We start from the raw sequence: 24,773 nt of genomic DNA, 5'->3' as shown, positions 1-24,773 counted from the left end.
TAATTTGATTATGTATTAAAAGTGAATAGCAGCGTTTCATAGGGAATTTTTGTTTTTATTTGTCATTTATTGTACTTATAACTTTAACGTGCGTTTTTCAAACGTTGTATTCAAATACAATGTTTCATTAAAAATACTAATATTTATCATGTTCTTATATAAATTCTTAAACGTCCTTCCTATGAACAAATAATTTTGATATATTTACATCTATGATCATAGTTTCATACATACAAAAATCGTAGGCGAAAAAGTTCTATAATCCGTTCTTCGATGCAAGATGGCGCCACTATTGCATTGTAATGAAGTAAGGGAAGAAGAGGTAGGTTTACGAATCACGGAATGGGGCTATGGGACAGTTGCTCGTGTGCGAGGTTTCGTGTGATATCGTGGTTAGTGTTTACTGTTTGTGTTTTGTGCTTATTGCATACATTGTCAACTGCTTCTCACGAGGTACACAAATGCAGTTAATAAAGATGGTTTATCGAAGCAGATTTCTAAATAAATTGCTGCAACCGGTAACTGAGTAACGGTGCTAAACCTGACGCGAGGTCCTCACCCGCGTTAGGTGCCGTGTGGGCCACCTATCCGCGTCCAAGCTGTGTCGAGGCATTCAAGTCATGGTATCGAGGTTCGACACGAACTTCGGTTGTGAAGACTTTTTCGGGACTTATCGTTGCATCCAAGACATGGCTTGTGATCGTGGTGATTCGGACTTCGAGTTCGTCATACCTCCAGAGGCGCCGGTTTTCGAACCGAGTATCGAAGAGTTTCACGACCCTCTTGGCTACATTGCAAAAATACGACCGATCGCAGAGAAGTCTGGCATTTGTAAGATCAAACCGCCGCCTGTGAGTATCATACCTACTATCAATCTTTTTCTTTTCCTTGCTTTCTCTTTCGTTTACCTTATCATAGGAAGGACACGTTATACAAGCATCATCCTTGTTCCATGCTTAAAGACCTAAGACTTGAACGAATGGATAACATTGTATCTTCTTGTGATTCTCGTGAACGTGCAGATATGCACACACGACCTCGTTTACGCACTATGACGCTTCCGTACGAACATCACATAGTCGTGACATCATAAAATAAATGAGTTCCTATGTAACATGTACTTTAGAAAAATTCAATTAAATTAAAGGAGGAAAATTCGTTTCTCCTCGTATAACGTGTTTCTTTTATATATATATCAATAAAGATAGAATTTTCCGTTCGCGTTAAAAAAGTACGGATCTGGCAAAAGTCGTGACTGTTTCGTATCGATACGAGTCGTAAGATAATACGATCGAAAGGGAAGAAAAGACTTCGATTTATTATCTCGGAGGGTTTTTTTTATTTTGTATGCGTATGCTGTTAGCATTTATATCGACATTTCAAGATGCAATACACACGTCAATATCTTCACGGGTTAGAATAGGAAGTAGAATTTGGAGTGACAGTATTCTGAGGAACTACTAAAAAATTCTGAAATGAAATATGTTCGGTACTCATTTTATTGCGACATTAATATCGTTATAGCTAGAAGGTACGCTATGTAAAATGGCCGAGACAATCGAAACAATGTCACCTTAGGAAAACGTCTTGAAATGTTTCGAAAATTCTATACGATATCCATGACATCGACAGAGGAAGCGCTGAAATAATTATCAGCGTTTATAGGTAAAGATCTTTTTGATACAATTCTGATATCGTGATATTGTCGATATGGGAATCAGTTTCGTGTGTACCCAGAAGTAAAACGATTTTACCTAAAAATATCACAAGTTTTTGATGAATAAATATGCTTCGTTGTGTCATATGGCAATTCTCTTCGAGAATCTCTGTATTTGGTTTGTTCTAAGAATTTGATACAATTTTTTTTTTGTTTTAATTTCGTGTTTTACGAAGTAGAAAGTACCGATGCGCAGTACCATCGAATTTTGCCATGTTTTTCGCTGCCTATATATACAAATATGGAAATATCAGCTTTGTGTAAAATATTCAGATTTCTAGTTCAAATTCCATAAATTGTTCGTTTAATTTGTATCACCGTTAGAATCTATTTGAGCCACCATTTTGTTTTCACATGTGAAAAGAAAGATTTTACAATATAAATTGTAAAATTATGTTGATCATGAAAAGGACAAATAAATAATGAGAAATTAGAAGTATACCTTCGATATAAATTGAGTGTCAAAAATCTTGGTCTTTTTATGCATAAATATATAATCGTCTAAAATGCATCATACAAAACGTACGAACAATATAGCACACATAGATAATAATTTAACATGAATTATATAAAATCTGTACTGAGAAAATTACGCAATCATTGTTTTTTTGAATGTATTATACACTTTTTTCCCCGAATGAAAGTATATTTTTATATATTTAAAGCACTAATTTTATTACGAATCACATTATTCGAAATTTTATAATTATTCAAGTAATTTAAGGGTATGGTGACTTTCACAAATTTATCATAACGTGTATAAATTTAAAACATAAAAATATTATTCTCACAGCTTTTCACGTAAACATTATTTAGATTTATAGCATATACTGTTTTTAGTCTAGCAACGATAAATGTATCATTACGACTGCTAATGTTCCTCCCATGCCAAACACTTTAACTTTGAAAAAAATTGATTGTTTTTACAATTGTTATCTCTTATTGTAAAATCTTTTGTCTAACTGATAACTTTGATCTAATCGTAATTTGTATATTAATCTAGTTATCTGTAATTCATTACTCTTTGAGAAAATTCATATTTTGTAACGGGATGACGCCATTACGGAAATAACTATGGTCACGGCATTAAACGGGCGTCGTATATGGAGAAAATCTTCATGATATTTATATATTTTCAACTTGAGATGCAGCAATATGCATCATGTTAAAAATATGTCTAATTTTTTATTGTGTTGATATAATTATATAATCGTTTGTAAACATATTAAATGTTATATCATCACAACAAAATCATTCACATTTCTATTTCGATGGCTATTTTATGCTCTTTATTACTTATTGTTTCTAAAAGTCGACTGATCTTACAATGGTGTTGCGTCACGGTGATGAGATGAAGCTACGAAAGCATTTATCGATTATTTAGATATATATATTTATATGTTACTATGTATCTCATCAATAAATTTCTGATATTTTAGAACAAATAAAATTAAGACGAAAGTAATTTCTCTGCTATTTCCTTATGCTAGATAAATATCAATAAAAGACCGTAATTATATTTTCATTACTATATATGCTCTAAATGCTAATCCGTATTTTATTAAATTAATTGAATCATCTGAAGACCTGTAAGTATTCCGACGTATATCGAATGCAAATCCAGATCGTAGTAAATGTGTATAATTCGCAAAATGTACTATTGTAACTTTTTTTTGTATTATTCTTTATATAAATGACATTATATAGATAAATATTATAAATGATTAAATAAATTTATATTGTTCTTTTAATAAACAGAGATATGTATAAATAAAATAATCCAGAATTTTTGCATCACTAGGATGCTTATTTTACATAATTTTCACTATACTTAATTTGTTTTGTTACCGAATTATATGTAAATATTTAGGGCCTCTTTAAGATCTTATATAATAGTTATTAACAATTCATATTCTATAAATACTACTATAATACATATATACTAATATAATACTAAGTTACTTTGTATATTGTATCATCTTATGTATTTTATACTTTATTTTGTATGTACGTGTAATGTATGTATTTTATATTGTAATAGATAAGATATGTATAAATCAATTTTATGAATTTTTCTTTTCTCTTTTGTTTGTAGAATTGGCAGCCACCATTTGCTGTTGATGTAGATAAATTCAAATTTGTTCCGAGAATACAAAGGCTAAACGAATTGGAGGCAAAAACCAGGATAAAACTTAATTTCTTGGATCAGATTGCAAAATTCTGGGAACTTCAAGGTTCATCTTTAAAAATCCCCCTTGTTGAACGCAAGGCTCTTGATTTATATTCTTTACATAAGATAGTTACCGATGAAGGTTTGTTGTTTTATTATTTAATTGTTAATATTTTACTTCATGGTTTCTAAATATTAATACATCAATGTTATTTTTAGGAGGAATTGACACAGTTACGAAGGAAAGGAGATGGGCAAAAATTGCAAATAAATTAGGTTATCCTTCTGGTCGTAGTGTTGGAAGTATTCTAAAAAATCACTATGAACGTATTTTGTATCCATTTGATGTGTTTAAACAAGGAAAGACATTGGCAGATATTGTAAGTTATTTCTTATTTAGATGCTGTACATTTTTTTTTTTTAATAATTAATGCGCACATATCATATGTTGAATTATATAGAAAATTGAACCAGATTCTAATGTAAATGAGAAAAAAGATAGAGATTATAAACCACATGGAATTATATCACGGCAACAAATTAAACCCCCACCTGAGAAATTTTCCCGTCGTTCTAAGAGATTTAGTGGTCAAGAAGAAAAGCAGGAAGTATCTATTAAACAAGAGGATTGTAAAGAGGAATGTGATTCTGACAATGATTGTAAAGATGGAATTAGAAATAAACAATATGATGATAAAGATAATAGTAAAGAACTTAAAAAATTACAGTTTTATGGACCTGGCCCAAAAATGGCTGGATTTAATACCAAAGAAGGAAAGAAATCAAACAAAACTAGAGGTGTAAAACTTATTTATGAAGTTGACCCAGTGAGTGTACATCATATGTTATTTAGTTATGACCTGTATTTATACAATTTATTTTCTCTTTCTTAATTCATGTGTGTATTTTTCTAGTTGGCAAAGTATATTTGTCACAATTGCGGAAGAGGTGATAATGAAGAAAGCATGCTTTTATGTGATGGATGTGATGATAGTTATCATACTTTTTGTCTTATGCCACCTTTGACAGAAATACCAAAAGGTGATTGGAGATGTCCAAAGTGTGTTGCTGAAGAAGTTTCCAAGCCAATGGAAGCATTCGGTTTTGAGCAAGCACAAAGGGAATATACACTTCAACAATTTGGTGAAATGGCTGACCAATTTAAGAGCGACTATTTTAACATGCCTGTACATGTATGTTATTTTATTATGTATTATAATGTTGTAATATACTTGCAAATATTGGACAATACTTTTTGTAGATGGTGCCAACATCACTAGTAGAAAAAGAATTTTGGCGAATTGTTTCTTCAATTGACGAAGATGTAACAGTCGAATATGGCGCAGATTTACATACAATGGATCACGGGTCGGGATTTCCAACAAAAACAAGCGTCAATTTGTTTACATGTGATCAAGAATATGCTGAATCTTCATGGAATTTGAACAATTTACCAATTTTACGAGGAAGTGTATTAGGTCATATAAATGCTGATATTAGTGGTATGAAAGTTCCATGGATGTATGTTGGAATGTGTTTTGCAACATTTTGTTGGCATAATGAGGATCACTGGAGTTATTCAATCAATTATCTACACTGGGGAGAGCCGAAAACATGGTATGGTGTACCAGGTTCTGAAGCGGAACGATTTGAACACTCAATGAAATCAGCTGCACCAGAATTGTTTCATAGTCAACCAGATTTACTTCATCAGTTAGTTACTATTATGAATCCAAACATTTTAACGAATGAAGGTAATACGATATTATTTTTAATTGCCATTTCGTTAAGTATATACTATTTAGTATAAACTATCATTAATATTTATATCTGATTTTTAGGCGTTCCAGTATTCAGAACTGATCAACACGCTGGAGAATTTGTAGTGACATTTCCGAGAGCGTATCACGCAGGTTTTAATCAGGGTTACAATTTTGCTGAAGCCGTGAATTTTGCTCCCGCTGATTGGGTATACTATCATTTTAAATTCTTATTACCAACATATTATATTATATCCATGTTTGTACTTAGTTTATACAGTTATTCTATGTTTAATAGCTCAAAATTGGACGAGATTGCATAACGCATTATTCAAATTTAAGACGATTTTGTGTATTTTCTCATGATGAATTGGTGTGTAAAATGTCATTGGACCCAGACTCATTAGATATAGGAATTGCAACTGCAACTTACCATGATATGCTTCAAATGGTAGATGATGAGAAGAAACTACGGAAGAATCTGTTGGAGTGGGTAAGTGACATATTTCTATTTTTCAAATAATATAATTTTTATTTTTTAAATTTGATGCAGATATCACAAATGTATTTTAAAAATAAAATACTTATAGGCAATACAACTAAATTGTTAAGTTTATCAAATTGCATATTTATGTAATTTACTAATTATTATAAATATATATTTCATCTTTTGTTTCATTAAAATTTATAAGATGCTTGGCGTCTAATTCTTTTTTGAACTCATAAGTATTTTTAACGTTTAAATGTTGCCTCCAAAATCACTTTCTCACATAGAACAGATTATAATTCTAAATGCAAAGCCTAATATATTTAGGTCAAATGGTATAGTATATGCTGAGACATTCCCTCACAGACTTACACATACAACATTACACGTACACGTCGGCAAACATACATAACCGTAACCATGCGGGCACACGCGGTGAAAGACGTGTGTGCGGCTGATATTACCAACCATTGGGCATCGTAGTTTCACCGACGTCGTTATAATCATCGTTAATGCCTTTATATTTCGTTATTTTTGGTTAGCCTACATTCATATCATTAAAATAGTTTTTGTGCGATCGTTCCTTAGTTATCAACCTTGACTTGTTGATATCTATTTGGTGTGTCTCTCATTTTGATTATATAACTTTTATTGGCGAATAGAGGTTATGTTTTTAAAGTCTTGCCATGATGCTAAACAGGCGTTGTATTTTCTCTGTTGATTCAGAGATTTTTATAGTTTTTCTTGTAATTTTGTTGAAAAGTATCTTTGTTAATTTTAAACAAATAATATATTTGTAAAAATCTTTTCTATTTTAAAGTGTTCTTATCTACAGATGGATACATGTGTTTCATTGATAATCTCATTCTGCATTGTAATATTTCTTTTAAAATGTAAGAATGGTGTATATTCTCATGAATGATCTTTGTGGTAAAAATTATATCTTTCAGGGTGTAACAGAAGCAGAACGAGAAGCATTTGAACTTTTACCAGACGATGAGAGACAGTGTGAAGCTTGCAAGACAACTTGTTTTTTGAGTGCAGTTACATGTTCATGCCAAAGTTCTCAATTAGTTTGTTTAAGGCATTTCACAGATCTTTGTGATTGTCCTCCAGATAAGCATACATTACGTTATCGCTATACTCTAGACGAATTACCAATTATGTTACAAAAATTAAAATTGAAAGCAGAGTCATTTGACTCCTGGGTAACAAAAGTAAAAGAGGCAATGGATCCTGATAAAAAGAGTGATAAAATTGAATTAAGTGAATTAAAAGAACTGTTAAATGAAGCCGAAAGTAAAAAATTTCCAGAAAGTGAATTGCTCACAGCTTTAACAACTGCTGTACAAGATGCTGAAAAGTGTGCAAGTGTTGCGCAACAACTTTTGAGTAATAAACAACGTACCAGGTATTATGAAGTTTTTAAGTTTATGTTCATATTAGATATCACTATTTGTGTTAAGATAAGTTTACTTATTTGAAATTTTTTATACAGAACCAGACAATCTGTTGAAACTAAGTACAAGCTTACAGTAGAAGAATTAACACTTTTCTATAAAGAAATAACAAATCTGTGCTGTGAACTCAAGGAGTCTGATGGTGTAAAATTTATACTTGATCAAGTATTGCAATTTCAAACAGAAGCAGAAGAACTAGAATCTAAAGAGGATGATTGTGATATTGAACAGTTGGAAAAATGTATTGAATTTGGAGATTCTATTTGTATTGAACTACCTCAACTCACACATTTGAGACAAGTAAATACATAAATATAATGTATACACGTATTTGACAAGAATATATTCGTGTTCTTAGATATATAATCACATTTATTTATTACAGAAATTAACACAAATACAATGGCTTGAGGAAGTAAAGTCTGTTCAAGAAGATCCAAAGTCAGTACATCGTGATGATTTAGCAAAATTAATTGAGAAAGGTATGATAATGCCTCCTCATTTAAGTATAGAAAATACTCTCTCAGAGTTGCAAGCATTAATGCTTGCAATTGATGATTGGGAAGAAAAAGCAAAATTATATTTCCATACAAAAAATAGACAAACTATTACATCTCTCGAAGAATTTATTCGTGAAGCTGATAAAGTAGAAGCTTACCTACCAAGCTTAGATGTCCTTCAAGATACATTAAACAAGGCAAAAAATTGGACAAAAATAATGGAAGAGATACAAGCAAGAGATAACTTTCCATACTATAATACGCTAGATGATTTAATAAAAAAAGGTAGAAATATTCCACTGCACCTAGATGCTCTTCCGATCTTAGAATCTACTCTTTCACAAGCAAAAACCTGGAAAGAAAGGACAGCAAGAACATTCCTAAGGAAAAATTCACATTATACTTTAATGGAAGCTTTATCACCACGAATTGGCGTTGGTATACAAGCGTTAAAAGCTAAAAAGAGTAAGAATGAAGATTCTATAGGACCTGTATTTGTCTGTGATACAAAATTGGATGATTCCAATGATTCAGCTACCGTTGTAGCTGCGTTTAAATTAGCTGAACAACGCGAAATGGAAGCGATGCGAAATTTAAGGGAAAGAAACTTAATGAAAACCGAAATTGACGATTCAAGGTATTGTGTTTGTCGTCGACCAAGATTCGGGCTCATGCTTCAGTGTGAGCTTTGTAAGGATTGGTTTCACTGTAAGTAATATTTTCTCATTATAATGAATATAGGTGTTGAGCTCAATTATAATTAGTCAAAATATATTGTAATTTTAGCAAACTGTGTACCTTTACCAAAGACATCGTATAAAGGAAAATTTCCAATGTCAAGAGAAATTAAATTTTTATGTCCATGTTGCTTACGTTCACGACGGCCACGGTTAGAAACGATTCTTGCACTTTTAGTTAGTCTTCAAAAAATTCCTATTCGTTTACCAGAAGGTGAAGCATTACAATGTTTAACGGAACGTGCAATGAATTGGCAGGTGAGGTCTATGTAAAAATTAACGTTAACAAATCGAGTTATAATATATAACGATATACATAATATACATAGTATACGTACATCGAATAGGATCGAGCTCGACAAGCACTAGCCACGGATGAAATTTCATCTGCACTGGCAAAATTGTCTGTATTATCACAAAAATTAGTGGAAGCAGCTGCAAGAGAAAAGACAGAAAAGATTATTAGCAGCGAACTGAAAAAGGCAGCAAATAATCCTGAATTACATCAGAGAGTACAAGCAATTGCCCCACTCAGTGGTGTGCATTCAGATGATAGTGTAGTTAGTATTGCGGTATGTCTATTATATAAATAGTATTATATATAGAATTTGTAATATAGCACAATATTTGAAATACGTCTATATTATACACTATTGAATATATTTATGATATATTTTAGGATGATGATGACGACATTGTTACTATAGATGATGATGAACCAAGTTGTAGTACATTCAATAGTAATGAACATGCGTATTCCTATAGTAAGATCCTCTCTCACAAAAAATAATAAATGTTAAAGATATAAACGTAGTATTCATGATGTTTATGTTTTCTTTTACAGTATCAAAAATTCAACGTAAAACACAATCAAATGATGCAACGGAAATTGCGGTTGTACTTTCACAAACAGCAAGGTTACGTCTTGAAGAACTGATGATGGAAGGCGATTTATTAGAAGTTGCACTTGATGAAACACAACACATCTGGCGTATACTATGTCATACAAATAGTCCTAGTACAGTTCGAAAATATGCATCATACGAGGAAGTCCAAACTAATTTGAATCAGGATATAAAGGATGTAAAAAAGCGTGGAAGGAAAAGAAAATCCGACGAATTTGAATTATTGAAAAAACTTGGAAGACAAAAAATGGAAGAAAAGAATTTAGCTAAGCGCAAAGCATTGCAGAAAGAAAAAAAATCAGCCAGTTCTCTAGTTCCAATAAAGCGTGGACCTCGAAAGGTATTTAAATTTAGAAATGCCTTATATATATTAGCGAAGCTTGAATTTGGAACATTTCCTAGTTAAAAATACTTTATATAAATACGGTGTTTGTTATGAATCTGTTGCTTTGGTTTCAATTAGACGTAAATTTTAGATGAAACGTAAAGAAGGAGAAGAAGGCCCAAAGAAAAGGGGTGGTAACAGGAAAAAGACTAAACAGGATACTTCAGACGAAGAAGATGATTGTGCGGCTGTTAACTGCTTACGACCTAGCGGTAGGAATACTTCACATATTTCAACAAAATATTTTAGTATAATTATATTTATTATTACATTTTGTGTGTGTGTGTGCGCGCGCGAGCGCGCGCGTGTGCTATTCTATATATTATTGTTTTGTTTTTGTTTATGTTAGGTAGGGAAGTTGATTGGGTACAGTGTGATGGTGGCTGTGAAGGTTGGTTCCACATGCATTGTGTTGGTTTAGATCGTACAGAAATTGCAGAGGAGGATGATTACATATGTAGTAATTGTAAAGAAGCAGAGCAAAACTCAACGGTAAGTTAAAATTAATATGCTTAGGATGTCATTGCTACTTTTGTAGTATTTTTAGCTGCTTGGTGAAATTTAAATCTTTTCTCTTTGTTGTGTAATATTTTAGTTTTACACAGAATTTCAATTACTTCCCAATTCTTGATTTCACTTGAATTCAGTTGAGTCTTAAGTCTTTTTCATTTGTTAAATAACATTATATTATAGTTTTAGTGCAATATTTTTTTTGTGTTATCTATACTGTAGTCAAGAGCGCCAGATCCCCTAGCTGAATCATTAGGCCTGGATGCACTTCTTTCCCTTTCTCAATCTCAGGGATACCAGGGCACAGATAGTGAAGCAGACATTCAAGAAACCACATCCTTCGTCAAGACTTACTAGCCTACTTTACCTCGTTAGCTCTGTACAAGGCTAGGATGTTTATCAATTCAATTGGCTGGGAACTTGCAGCCCGACAATTAATATCATCTACAATCATCATTCAGTCAGTTGGTACTGCAGATTATTGGATGCTGTTTGATTACTGTTGCGAGCGGATATTGGAGATAAAGTATTATAATGCGGTCGAATTGCAATCTTGACGATTATGAACATTATTTTTTTATTTTGATTTGGTACCCTGTAGAGAGGTATCAACTTTTTGTATGTATTATATTGCATTGTATTTTATTTTTCTAAGATAAAACAGTTGTTTATTAAGAAGATTTGTTGTTCGAGTCCAATACATTTATTTATACTGAAGGAAAACTAATTTCATGCATTAATATTTAATGTTAATTTATAACATGAAAACCTGCTTGCTTTTAACCAAAATAAGATATTAGTTTTGAATTAAGTACACGATTTTGATTTAAAAAACCTTTTAAATTGTAATACATATTGTACAGATCAAGTATCGCGGATGAACCGTGATATACTACTTTGTTGTTTATATGGGATTTTAGAAAACGGATATTTTGCATCTCATTGTAACTCTTATTTCTTATCTCTCGCTGCAACGGTCGATAGGAAATACAGGTTTTGCGAGACCAACGACTGTTGAATAATTAACGATATGCATTAGCATTATTCATAATGCGATCTATAGTGTGAATGTGACGCTCTTTTCCTAAATAACATATGGAAAAGATAAAAAAAATGTAAAAGATAACGAAGAAAGGAAAGGAGGGCATAGTTTGATCTAATGATTTAGACGATCTGTGACAAAAAAGAAATATTAGCGACGGCGATAACATATATAACAAAGAGAAGTCACCTCAGATTACTTCTATTCGAAGAAAGATTCCGTCGGTTTTTGTATCGGGTTTTAATTGTAACGGTGTAAGAGAACTTCCCTTGCGTTAAAATAGTATGTACAGATAGACTGACGTATGTGTGTATTAAGGTAGATATTATACATATACATATTCATATATATATATACACACATATATATACATATATATATACATATATATACATATATATATATATATATATGTATCTTATATATATATATATATATATATATAAGAAATTAGGTTGAAATATAGAAGTAAGTCACAGTTTGTATAAAACAAAGAATTGACACGCAGATACATAGCATATCTAAATCTGCCTTCCTGAAACAATTGATCGCAATTCATTGGATTTTGGACCAGAGTGTACAACTTATATAATTTATACAAATCTGTAAATCATTTAATTTTTCGATTCATTTCATTTTTCTTCTCACAAACATCTAGAATATCGTTTTATATTAAGGTATTACTGATTTCATCAAACAATTCCCGAATGGCCTAAAAAAAAAATACATTTTATAATGTAAATTCTATTTGTAGTATTATAAAATATTAATTTCTTACGATTTCAAACGATTAACAGATAGAAATGTTCGTTTCAATCCTTATGATTGTATTACGCTTTATAATATTTAATAGGTCGATAACTTTATACCTTGGTGTGCCGATCCTTTCATTTTATACGCTCAACGTTAGTTCGCGTTCAACATTTAAAACTGCTAACTGTCCTATATTGTTAACATTTACATGGTGTAATGCATCGTTGTAGTATAATTAAAGCTTACTTATTACTTTGTACATTGAAGTATTATAAAATCACTAAATGTTATAAAGACGATACTTATACTAATGATAAAATATATTCCGTAATAAACCATTTTATAAATGTTGTAAGTGTTGCAAATATGGATCTCATTCTCGATAAAAAAAAGCGGAAAAACGTAAGAGATACGTTGTTATCCATTGGTGTGAAATATAGGTTACGAAATGTAATTTGTGTATTTAATGTTGACTCTGGTACAAAACCGTGTTTCGTATATAAGTTAATAATTACATTTTCTAATTATTTTTTAATATGATTCTTGAACTGGCTTTCTTGTCCTTTTTTTTATTTATACATAAAAATTTAATATACTTAACTCTTGTGCAAAAGTGTTATGTGCGTGTCTCTATCTACTAATGTGGTTTTTTTTGCATGATGTGCCAAGAAAAACTGCATTGTGTAAAGAAAAGAAATAACTTTATTGTGGGTTTATCGAAGAAGCTGTGCTTACAGCATGAGAAATTTTGTATAATTACTTGTTAAAGAAAATGAATTTCAATCATTGAGTTTCCATATGAACTAGAAGCTATGTGAATGCATGTTATGTGTGGGATGACACGGCGTACAGTGTGTTTTAAACATTTGCATATCAAAACATACGATTCGAATCGTCGATGTTAGCATAAATTGAATGAATTTTGTTAACGAATGTTCCACTGTTAGATGTCGTAGCTTAAGGAAATAGTAATTGCTCGATCAATGGTTAACAGAATTCATTTTAAAATAACAGTAGCTATAAGAAAATACCAACATATTATATTATACATAATCCACGATTAGTATGTTGGGCGTTTTGTTTAAAACAGACTGTAGGTCAAAGATTCACTGAGACATGTGTACACATATATATTTTTGTACAGATACAAAAGAAGCTCGATAATCTGCTTGATTATTGTTCCTGGCAACGCGGGAATGCAGTGAATTTCTAACGATAGTGTTGTTTTCGCGTTTAGGTTTTTCGAAATATGTGAATTTTTTTTGTTTCTTTTCGTAATAAAAATAATATATATATAATAAATAATAATGTATATATATATATCATATATGTAATATATGATAATGTATATATATTATTTTATATTATGTATATTATATATATGTATACATATGTACGTACATTGGTTATCGTATTTTATACAAAGTACTTAGAATCATTTTTTATTAATCGAGATGAGCATTGAAAAAAAAGATAGAAAAGGAAAAGAAGAAAGAAACGAATAATAAAATTATATGCTTTATGAGGTGGTACACTATCATTAAAAATACATTGTGAGACTAGTGACATAAAAAGAAAGATTGAAATTGCGTGATTACTTAGAGCTGTTGCAAAATGGACATATTTGAACGTTGCACTTTATTATTAAATATTAGCGTACACTATGCTGAATACTGATCAGTCGTTCGGCGTAATATAGGCAAGTCCCTACGCGTTTCCAAGCAATTATACTAATCATCACAAAGAAAGAAATTCATTTTTCATAATTTTCATTGATAATAAGCACAAGGTGTTTAGTACTGATTTTGATTCTCTTTTGTAACGAAATATTTGACGGAACGTGCACCCGATAGTAGATTAAAAATTTACCGAATTTATTTCAGGAGGATATTATTAAACGAAGTATTGTGCGTTGTTTTCATAAGTCAAAGCTATAATTATATGTCATTAGCTTTACACGTAACACAATTTAATTTTCATGTGCAGCTAATATCTATTTCAACATGTAATTTTGTTTCTTTCACAATTGATCGATGAATTCACATTTTTTAAGGGGAGGCAGGCTGCTAAAAATTTTATGATATATTGAAATACCTGCAATTTTAATTGAAATTTATATTTTGTGATATCGTTGTAAACTGCTTGACCACGATGATAATTATTTTTCTGCTAATTAATATTTATTTGTCATTCACGGTTTTAAAACGCCAGCTTAATTTTTCTTCGACTTACATATGACGATTACTTAGTATTTATTCGATCGTTCACATTCATTCAAACGATATAGTCAAAAAATGTTACTTAATTTTCGTTGCACCATTGCTAGTAACCATCTTTATGTTAAACTCGATTGTTTCTTTGTTCCTTTCTATTCTGTATATTATGCAGAAAGATCAGTATAGACCCTTTTACGTTAAGCGTGTTTTGGTTATTCCGAACGTTACACCTCGCAAAAAGAAAGAAAACTTTTCACCAAAAATTTAGTCGATAGAAAACCATTATCGTGTATCTATGTATTTATTTTACTTTTATCTAATTGTGTTTTCTCGATTGTCCTTAAAAAAAAAAGCTAATTCCATCACGAGGAAAACTTCCAACGAATATACGATCTTTTATCATCATCACTTGCGTAAATAACTATTTTATCGTATAACATAATAGGCACATCGTTTATTTCCTTTATACGCGAATCATTTTAGTCAGAAATATTTATGAGACAGTAAATGTAACCTAGAGCTAAATAGCGTTAAAGTAGCCTTTATTTGTAAGATTATATCACTTTGATTTCCGATAAAATATATTAAATGTAAATGTGTAAGTACATGTACGTTCAATACCATAAACTGTTTTTTCTCTTGCTTTTTTTTTCCAAACAGTTTAAACAAAGAAAAGCTAGTATATTAGATAAAAGGTACAAATTTTCAACGTTATGATAAAACAATATGATGATGCATTAGTAGTATCTGGGAAATGCATTCGACGTTTAAGACATTTTTTTCTTAAAAATAGTATCATTACCGATCTTCTATGATGTAACATTATTTAAAAGAGGTCGACGTCCGTGGAAGCGTGTTCGTGCGACCGGCAGGAGAGATAGAATGTCAATAAAGAGCGGCGGAACATGAAAGTTCGGGGAGACATGAATTTCTCGTCTATATTACGCACAACGGGAAGTTGAATAAGCCTGGTCTGAAGAAGATTCGTATTTGTGTAGGATAGAGCTTTCGGCAAAACTAATATTTCAGGCGTTAGAAGAAGGATTAGAGTGTGAATATGATTTTTCAAATGAATATTCAAATTTTAGCCAAGTCAGCGATCTACATACGACATAGACAAAGTCTATTTTTTTTTAGTATTTTTTTGTATAAATTGATTTCGTATAAAAAACAGATTTCTATTTTATTTTTCAAAGGTTCTCTTGTTTTCCTTTCGTGTGCTTTTCGTCGATAACAATCATGTCCGTTCTTTATTATTAAGCGATGAAGAGTAGATTAATAAAGAGTAACATTACTAATTTAAATATCATTCGTAAATGCGCGCTGGGATTATGTATATTGCTTTGTCCATTCGTTTAAACAATGCCTTCCAATAGGAAATCGAGCATGGAAACAGACAGCACGTCGCATCGCGCAATTTAAGCGAGCGTTTTATTGTCTCTTACTGTGTATGTAAAAAAAATGACTCACTACCGCGGGATTTCGTTGTTCGTTTCTTTGAGTCTAAAAATCGGCGTCTTGTCTTATCGTGGCATCTTCGTCGTCATTACGTTACACTTTACAAATGTATTCTTTAATCCATTCAAAAATACTAATTTCCAGGATCAGCTTAACTTCGCGAGAAACGAAGTTGTTTTATGGTCAATCGAGTCACGGTTTTCCTATTAGACATTCCATTTTAATATTTCACCTCGCGTTCAAACGGTAGCGAACATATCACTGATATTATTCACAGGCGATAATGTTAGCAGCAAAACTAGTAAACAAAAAACATTTTGAAAACGAGGTATGCAATAAAGGTAATGGCTATTGAATATCATGTCTCCTTTTCTTTTATTTGTTCTTGATAGAGCAGTCGCTATATCGAAGCAGAATAATAATGTACAGTGACTCACGAAAGCTCAAACAATCATCATGGAAAAGTTTTCTGGATGTTCTTATGTTCGTCGTATAACATTTTCTGGAATTTCTTTAACTTTTTAGCGAGATACTACTATCGTAATATGTTGGCAAAGTTTGAAATGCATATAGAAGTTACAAGATATGTATCGACAAATATGTAGAGATCGTAAAAGTATTTGGTAGACTATGAATAGCTGTTGCAAACATATAGTTAACGTTAAAGGTGTTCTTTTTAAATATATTAAAGGTTTATTAACCTAATTAATAATTGATTGCTCGGATATCTTTGCAATGTGTATGTTTGCAACAAAGATTTTGTAACTTCGGATTCTAAATTTTGATATTCGTGATAGTTGTGTCTCGTTAGTATACATTTATAGAAAATTTGGAGATGTACGATATATTCAAAGTAGATCACTTATTATAGCATTTAGTAGAAGAAACAAAACTTTGCTTATGTTCCACTTCTTTAATTAAAAATATAAATCTGCCTAAATGTCCGTGACGTAGTCACTATGGTATTAATGAAATTTCAAATTATTTTATATAACGCGAATTACATTCAGATACATTCTTGTGTCACTGAGTTTCCGCTTAAGATATTTACTTTTATTCTACAGACGATTTTACATATGTGCAATTTCCTGTGTATGGAAGTAACATTTCATTACTTTTATGGTATGAGATACTAGCAATTCCGTGACATGTTAAGCAATTTTATCATAAAGGCAATTCAAGGTAAAAGAAAAGAACTTAATCCTTCGCAGAACGAGCATTATTTCGTTTAATAAGAATTTTGATCCAATATAATTTGGCGAATATATGGTGACGAATCGAAAAGTATTTCATGGTTCTTATTTGGTGAAAGAAGGAAACTGACGAACGAAGTGATTCATAGAGAGAATGTCTTCTGTCAGATTGAAGAGACGCTCTTTGGACAACTTCCGCCCTCAGGTTTTTAAAAGTAAAGCGCTTTGATGGTGGAAGGGAGTCGATCCAAATAAGAGATGCTTTTGTTCTCTAGAATATTCCACATTTCATCCATAAAACATAAGTTGAACCGTAAAATGTCAGAATTGAATATTTTTTACGTTACAGGATATTTATAAGAATATGTTTATCGACCACTATCGAGTAGAATATATCGTAGAAATATAACAGAAACATAGTTAACTACTTGCCTTATATCTGCAAGTCAGTTTCCAAACTGATCCTTTGTTCATATTTTAATTTCATTACGTAAGTAAACGGTTAATGTTCAGTTAAAAAAAAAAAAAACAAATGACTCACGCACTTCCATTAGTTTAAATTTATCGCAAGAAAATAACGTAAATAACAATAAATTTTAAGATAAATTTAAGAAACAGCTTCTATTGGGTTGGCGACTAAGTGATTGCGGATCTTGTCATTATATGGCATTACTTAGTTTCCAATCCAATACTACGTTATCACTTTCCCGTACTTTTCAATATATGTAATCGATAGATGCTGCCTCAGAATAATTTATATGTTATAGTTCTATCCGACTCGAACAGAGGCAGTTTAGATTTATAAGAAAGTTTAAATCAAAATCCACTTCCAATACCTCAGACTGCGAATTATTAAATACAAATTACACATAATATTACAAAAGTAATTTATATGGCACATATTGCTATAACGGTGAACAATTAAACGCTTATTCAAATAGCTCCCAAAGAAATGATAAGGCAAGGAGTCAACGAATATATCTATAATACATACATACATATATATACATATAATAAGTAGACTGCGTATATTTAATAAGTTCATGTTTTCATAGATATAATTAAGAATATGAAATCTGGGTAAAAAATTGTTTTACCTATTAAATATTATAGAGAGTATTGTACTTTAGGTATTTTATATCAATATCGCATATCACATGCATTCTATGCACTTTTGCACCTTTAAATTTTTCATAAATGCATAAAGATCCACAGTCTGATAATGACGATTCGATATTTCTGGTTTGAAATCGTCAAAAATTTGTTCCGTCGAAAGAAAAGAAGAAAAGAGTCAATAAAGGATTGTTTGTGTGTTAAGCAGATAAACTAAGCACGATAATGTTTACAACTTATAACATTTGAAGTTTTTCGACGAACCTGGCACGGACCTGTCCTATGGTGTCAAGACAGCAATGTCCCTTCTTTCTGGTTCGGTCGTTTTCGGGTGTGCTCGGCTGGCTGGCGCGCGCTTCGTTTGGTGTACGGTGTACGGAGCCTCAGTATTTGCTGCGACTCCGTAATAGTAGGACGCGTCCTCGCGGTGTTTGGCTGGTAACCGCGTCGTAACCAAAAACGCGTACGCGAGGTGCGAGAACGCCCCAGGTAACCGTTTTTGTAACTACCCGCGTGTACCCCGGGTGAAAATTACCGACTCGTGTTACACATTTCCTCTGTCTGATCGGTGTGTACTGCCGTACACTGGACATCAATTAAGAGAGAGGAGAAAGAGGGAGTGAAAAGGGCTACACGCAGGGACTGCAGAGAAAGGAAAGACGGAAGGATTATATATTCGAACAACATGGCCACTGCGATCGACGACCGGCAGGAGTTGCTGGAGCAATTTCAAGCGGTGAGTCCTTTTGCCTTTGTCCTTTTTACTCATCATCGAATTTCGAACAATCGACTCGTAAGGCATCCGTTACTATGGTTTTCGCGTTGATGTTGCACGTATTACAACGTATACCCTGGCTCCTTATCGATCGCCGGTTTTATCAGCATGCTTTCGTGGAAACCCACCCTCGTAGGGACTACGCCGGGTGTCGCCGCCCTGTACTCGGTTTATCCGTTTTTTACGCCAAGCCTACGCGAAATTTCAAACGTACATATCGCGTTGACAATCGTCTCTATTTACAAATACATGTGTGGTAACAGAGAATGATTAGTTTGGTCGAAATTTCGTAATACGTCTACTGCCGGGCAAATTTTGTATTTCTTGCACGCAGCGCCGGTGTGGTGTCGCTTGTTTCTATTATGTAAATAGCATCTCTTTGTAAAGAAATTAGAAATTGCTTAATCTTTCCGTAGGTACAATTCAAACTTTTGTAAATAGCAAAACTTTCACTACAAGACATATAATATAGAAGTAGAATATATTATATTTATTTTAGTGAAATCGATATATTTTTTTTTTGTGCATTATTTCTTAGAAATAGGGTTGTGAGTACCATGATTCTCATTCCTATATTAAATATATTATTTTAAGTTAATATTTCATAATATTCAATCTTTTCCTTCTTACCATTGTTTATGTATGGTAGCTGCAAAAATGAAAGTATATTTTCACATTGTACATACGCGTGACTAATTGGCGAGAAAAACAATTCCCACCGTCCATAAAAGCATTCAGCACTTTATGAAAGAATTTAATATTTTACATTAGAGTATTAAAAACTTTATGAATGTATAGTACGTATTATAATTGCCATAAATGCTATATTACAATATGTTATATACAATAATGATAATCCGTCAGGCAATCAATGTACTGTAGCATCTTACCAACTGTTTTTCTAGTAAGCCATACAAGCATCTATGAATCAGTGCAACATTATGCGGTTGTATTGTAACGAGGATATGAATCATGTGTAATTCGTTTAGAAAAATGACGCATGTACGTTCTGCGGGCACATTGTGTCGGTCTGAGCTGCATCGAACGTCAATAATTTTTCAAATCGATCGAGCGCGTAATTACGTTCGATATCGAGTATCGTAACCCGGTCACTTTTCACTTATACTCTTCCGTACACAAGTCCACGCACGTGTAACATGTAACCACTCTCTCCGCTTATTACTATACGTATACGTAACGTATTTTGCGCTGCGTGCTGTCATGCTTGTTAAATAGTCCGGATGAAGAAGTCCATTAACTGTAACATTCGTTATAAGTCACGCATTATCTATTGTTTTCGCGGTTCGCCTTACCGACATTTGCTTTATTTACATTCAATTATTTACATATTTACATTCTGTCTTATGCCGATACGACAAGCACCATATATTAACTGTACGAAATTTATTATCTTCCCGTGTTATTTACATGCTATATAAATGGAGGGTTCACGCAAAATCGACCCTTGCATATATTTTTATACTTTTTCAGGGGGAAAAATGTTCAAGTAATTTAAGCATTTTTAATGTTTATCGAACAGTTCTTAATGTTTTTAAACAAAATATTCAGTGTATTATATAACATCATAAGTAGATCATGAAATTGTAATCTTCTGGATTAAGGTGTTTTTGGAGCAAAAAATTAAAAATAAATTAAATTAACATAGGGACCAGTTTATCCTTACGTGGATTAATGATTCTTCGTAGTATAGCAAAAACGAACATATTGAAAAGGATATTGAATAGTATCAATTACCCTTTTTCTTAACTAAGGTTATGTTGTCATGTAAGAAAGTAATGAGTTTGATAACGATATACTAATAGGGATTTAATAACAATTATACTAATAGGGATATAAAAATAGTTGTATTTATTTAATAAGAACTATTTTGGTAAAAATCAGTTTTAATAGGAGGTTAGTTTTATCAAACAATAAGTCAGGATATAGATCGATTTTAATATCGATTCCACCATGTCGCACATCTCGCTCGTAACAACCATTAGAAAGTTGTCGCATCTTATTCTGGTTATTTCATCCATGTACCATGAAGATATCGTATTTATCGATATGGTATTTACCTGATAAATTTAAGACTTAATAATCAGTATGTATCTGAATTTAGTAACAATAATAATTTGATTATTGAATCTTGTTAATTTACCAATAGAAAAACAAATGATTATATCGAGTACAATACAGCTTGATACGAAGAATACCAGAAAGCTGAAGCACCAAAGAATGTGACAAAAGTCGCTTTGTATGTAAACCTTACAGTTGCTTCGTCGTTTTAAGAGGATTTGCTTTCGATGTAACTTTCCTAACGGAACCGATCGTTCGATCTTTAATTTCCCCTGATAAATGTCTCTAAAATTCCTCGATACCGTTATGCCCATACTCGGAGAAGAGTTTCAGCTCTTGAACACTCGTGTCGCTGCACTCTAATGTACAAAAGGAAGACACGTGACCGTGATCGCACGTGCTCGTCCTTCAAATACCTACGCTTGTTCCAATTATATATCGCTATTACCGTTGGGATCGTTTCTTCGCGGATATACATGGTGCATCAAGATGTATGCACACCATTCACAGTTTTTCGATCGGTTTCGATGGGCTACAACATCTCGTAACCAAGTCGTTATTCCTTGTTCTTACAAGTTCACTTTTCACGGTTGATTTTAACCGAGCATGTATGTCTCGTTTCGTGAAACCTTTTACTCTTGCTCGCGTGTCTGTGGCTGAGGATTAATTGAATTTGCTCTTCTATACGAGTTTACAGTCTTTTAATATAGAGCCCTTTAACCCTTTATAACTGGAATTTTGCTTACAGGAATAGTAATTGTAATTTTGAGTTGGAAATTGAGAATGAACGAATACAATGTTATCTTGTAATGAATATAACAGTGAAATACAATAATATAATGTTATACAAATTATTATTTGAATTATGAAATTTTCCAGTATTTGTTAGCTAGTATACAAATTAAAACTTAAAAACATGCATCTATTGCATATTATCGAAATATATAGTCGCTAATACGCGAGTTGTTATTAAACTGTTATCGGTTAATTTTCATCTACGCATAATAGAGGATTCATTGTACTCTACTTCTTTCTCTATCGTGGTAAAACGAGTTACGAGTAAAAGAGAACAGAGAAACAGAAAACGAGCTTCCCATATTTGTTTCTATCTATCACTAATCCGAATATACGTACTCGTCGTGTTTTTTATTTCACGCGTAACCTATCGTCATCGTTTTATCGATCGAATCTGCAATTCATGAGTCACGGTTCTGGCCACCGTTTGGGTCGGATTTCTCCTGCATTTATTCGTTTCTGAGTATGGGAGGTAGGCAGCTAGTGTGGCGTTTAAACCAGCAGGATACAATTATAACCGTTGATGCGGATGGTGCTTAGAAACGAGATGAGAATCCCCTCGGAAACAATGACCTTGCTCAAGTACAAGGGAGATGGCGAAATTGCTCCCTTCCGCCGGCATTGTCGAGAAAGTCTTCAATTATCTTATTGATCGCGTTACCGGTGCGAGAACACAACCCCTTCCGCGACATCCTGCCCGTTGCAACGTTGCGAAAACGCACGTACGAATGTGTATGTATGCGTGGAAAAGCACCGAGGGGACTACCCTTGACGTCACGCTCAGCGTGGGCCTAACCGCGCCACGTTTAAATTTTCAATCGCCATGTCTCGCGATTTTATACAGCTGGATAGATTTTAAAGTCGTAAAGTGACAAAAGAGGAAAATTTGAAATATCGGAGTAATATGGATACATGGGAATCACAAGATAAACGGTTGAAACGATAATCGAGATATTTCTTGATGAAATTATTCGTTAAGTTAATTATATGTAGAAATATCGCACGATAGGAATAAAAGTCTATAGGAAGTGGAAAATTTGACGAACGCGTGTGTCGAAGTAATATCGAACGACGTTTAGAATAGAATAATCGAAGTATTGCAATGATCGTGGAATTTGAATATAGTTGAGACTCGTTTAAATTATAAAGAGTACGTCCTGAAAAGAAAGTACAGTCGATCGTTAAGTGTTATCCTTCTGTTGATATCGTTGATATTAATTATATATCGATGTCAATCACATTAATTAAGATTATACATGTACATATCTCAAGATGAAGTATCGTAACTTATATTTACCTCCGACTACTATAATCATTTACGACCCAAACGATATCGTTTATGGGTTACGATCATTCGACCTCTTGGAGTTCTTTGAACTCATAAAACAGACTTTTCACGATCGAGGTACTCGAACTAAAAAAGAAGCTTCGTCTTATCAATCAGATTGACCCGAGGCAATTTGATATTCGCCGGGGTAATAGGGTTGTTTGAGTTATTCAAGCAGATCGAATTCTTGGACGGCAATTTCCGACGGTCAAGGTGCTCCAAGTATCGCAGTGCTTAACTCAGTTTCAGCTGGGGTTTAACTCGGTTCGTCTGGTTGGAGGACGCGGGACAGATCTAATAGACCTTCCCTCCGCTTCCTGCGCTGTCTCGGATTTACGTTCCGGTAGCGAAAGTCGTTAGTGGAAGTAATCGAGGTGGGATTCGTATTTGCACTTGGCCGAGAGTGCTCGAAAGGGAGTCGTAGGAGTCCTCGTCACTTTAGACTCTAGAGAGTCCTAAAGCGATTATAGAGCACGGTGAAACATCTCCTCGTACTTCTCGCCTTTTTCCTCCTTTTTTTCCTTGTAATTGAATATCTTGTGGAAGAATTACGTAGAATACGTGGAATAATTTGGAATATTAATGGAAATAGGTCGTGTCTTAGTGCGTTTCGTTGGTAGTGGATGACAAATCGAATAAAGCGTATGTTAATTATTTATCGCCTATATATGTAGACACGTAATCACTTCATTAATTTTTTATTCTAGATCTTTTGCTTCTGAGAGGAGGATTTTATTTGATTATTATTACACCGATATTACGAATCCACGATTCAATAGGTTACAGACTGCCGATGTTTATAGAACGCGTAAAAATATACGAATTCTCCAAAGTAGAGTATTCGTACAATAAAGTGCGTAGGAGTAAAGTAGAGCGCGTACAATATATTTGAGGGATGAAACGAATCTCCGTTTAAATTCTATTTCTTTATTTGTATTCATAAAAGCGTGAATTCGCACAATCATCCACAGTCTAGTTACGGATATATACAATCAATAATTCTGCAGATGTTACGTAACTTCGTCCTTTTAATCTACGTTAGTGAAAACGAAGAAACAAACGTTCGGTTTTCCTCGTCGCTAAAAGAGAAGAGAAAATTTGCGCATTTACGATTTGACGACATAGGAAAGCCCAAAGTCTTTATCGACTGAAAAAATAATGGATATTCAGAGAGACAAAAGGGGCACTATAACGAAAGAAAATTTGTCGTGGCAAGGAAAAAATTCGCATTGGTCGGTGCGTAATAGGCGGAATTCCAGACACAGATCAGATAACGACATCCGGAGGGACGATTTCGAATTCTCGAAAGCGTCGATTCGACCGTGCCGAGTCCGCTTCGAAAACTCTGGTTACTCTGGTTACTCTGGTTCATGCTGCATCGGCTTTAATGC

General features: G+C 32.8%; 2 protein-coding genes and 1 long non-coding RNA gene across 5 annotated transcripts in view; 2 read left to right on the top strand and 1 right to left on the bottom strand.

The window, feature by feature from the left end:
• The first annotated feature begins 325 nt into the window (after positions 1 to 325).
• Positions 326 to 11,819, top strand: LOC117234679 (lysine-specific demethylase lid). Of its 3 annotated transcripts, none has more exons than XM_033496127.1 (18): positions 326 to 851; positions 3,813 to 4,029; positions 4,107 to 4,267; positions 4,349 to 4,714; positions 4,802 to 5,080; positions 5,149 to 5,641; positions 5,729 to 5,856; positions 5,946 to 6,140; positions 7,085 to 7,545; positions 7,633 to 7,894; positions 7,980 to 8,802; positions 8,881 to 9,089; positions 9,179 to 9,391; positions 9,511 to 9,595; positions 9,676 to 10,076; positions 10,213 to 10,333; positions 10,471 to 10,613; positions 10,854 to 11,819. In XM_033496127.1, exons 1-18 carry the CDS (start codon positions 621 to 623, stop codon positions 10,986 to 10,988), a joined length of 4,923 nt encoding a protein of 1,640 aa, XP_033352018.1. In that variant the 5' UTR covers positions 326 to 620; the 3' UTR covers positions 10,989 to 11,819. The 3 variants fall into 3 exon arrangements, with proteins under 3 accessions (XP_033352018.1, XP_033352019.1, XP_033352017.1); XM_033496128.1 differs by having other exon boundaries at positions 9,179 to 9,403; positions 10,923 to 11,819; XM_033496126.1 differs by having other exon boundaries at positions 9,179 to 9,403.
• On the bottom strand, positions 1,477 to 2,385 carry LOC117234680. The gene is made up of 2 exons (XR_004493560.1): positions 2,160 to 2,385; positions 1,477 to 2,044 (listed from the first exon to the last, which is right to left on the bottom strand). It is a non-coding gene; the product is annotated as an uncharacterized LOC117234680 (long non-coding RNA).
• Positions 11,820 to 18,783: 6,964 nt separating the features above from the next.
• The window catches only part of LOC117234674 (plastin-2), a 44,716-nt gene continuing 38,726 nt past the window's right edge, over positions 18,784 to 24,773 (top strand). The window contains exon 1 of the mRNA XM_033496116.1: positions 18,784 to 19,142. Within this exon, the coding sequence (XP_033352007.1) occupies positions 19,092 to 19,142 (51 nt within the window). The 5' untranslated portion in view covers positions 18,784 to 19,091. The remainder of the gene's footprint in view (positions 19,143 to 24,773) is intronic.

This window comes from Bombus vosnesenskii, unplaced genomic scaffold, assembly GCF_011952255.1.
Source record: "Bombus vosnesenskii isolate JDL3184/JDL3185 unplaced genomic scaffold, Bvos_JDL3184-5_v1.1 scf7180000013308, whole genome shotgun sequence".
Taxonomy (NCBI): domain Eukaryota; kingdom Metazoa; phylum Arthropoda; class Insecta; order Hymenoptera; family Apidae; genus Bombus; species Bombus vosnesenskii.
Note: the sequence above shows the minus strand (reverse complement) of the source record. Positions and strands in the feature narration are given on the sequence as shown.

Excerpts from the sequence above, each read along its gene's own strand:
- LOC117234679 (XM_033496126.1), top strand. The coding sequence starts at position 621 with ATGGTATCGAGGTTCGACACGAACTTCGGTTGTGAAGACTTTTTCGGG. Across the intron at positions 7,546-7,632 it reads AGTAATAAACAACGTACCAG|AACCAGACAATCTGTTGAAA; the intron begins GTATTATGAAGT and ends TTTTTTATACAG. Across the intron at positions 9,090-9,178 it reads AACGTGCAATGAATTGGCAG|GATCGAGCTCGACAAGCACT; the intron begins GTGAGGTCTATG and ends TACATCGAATAG.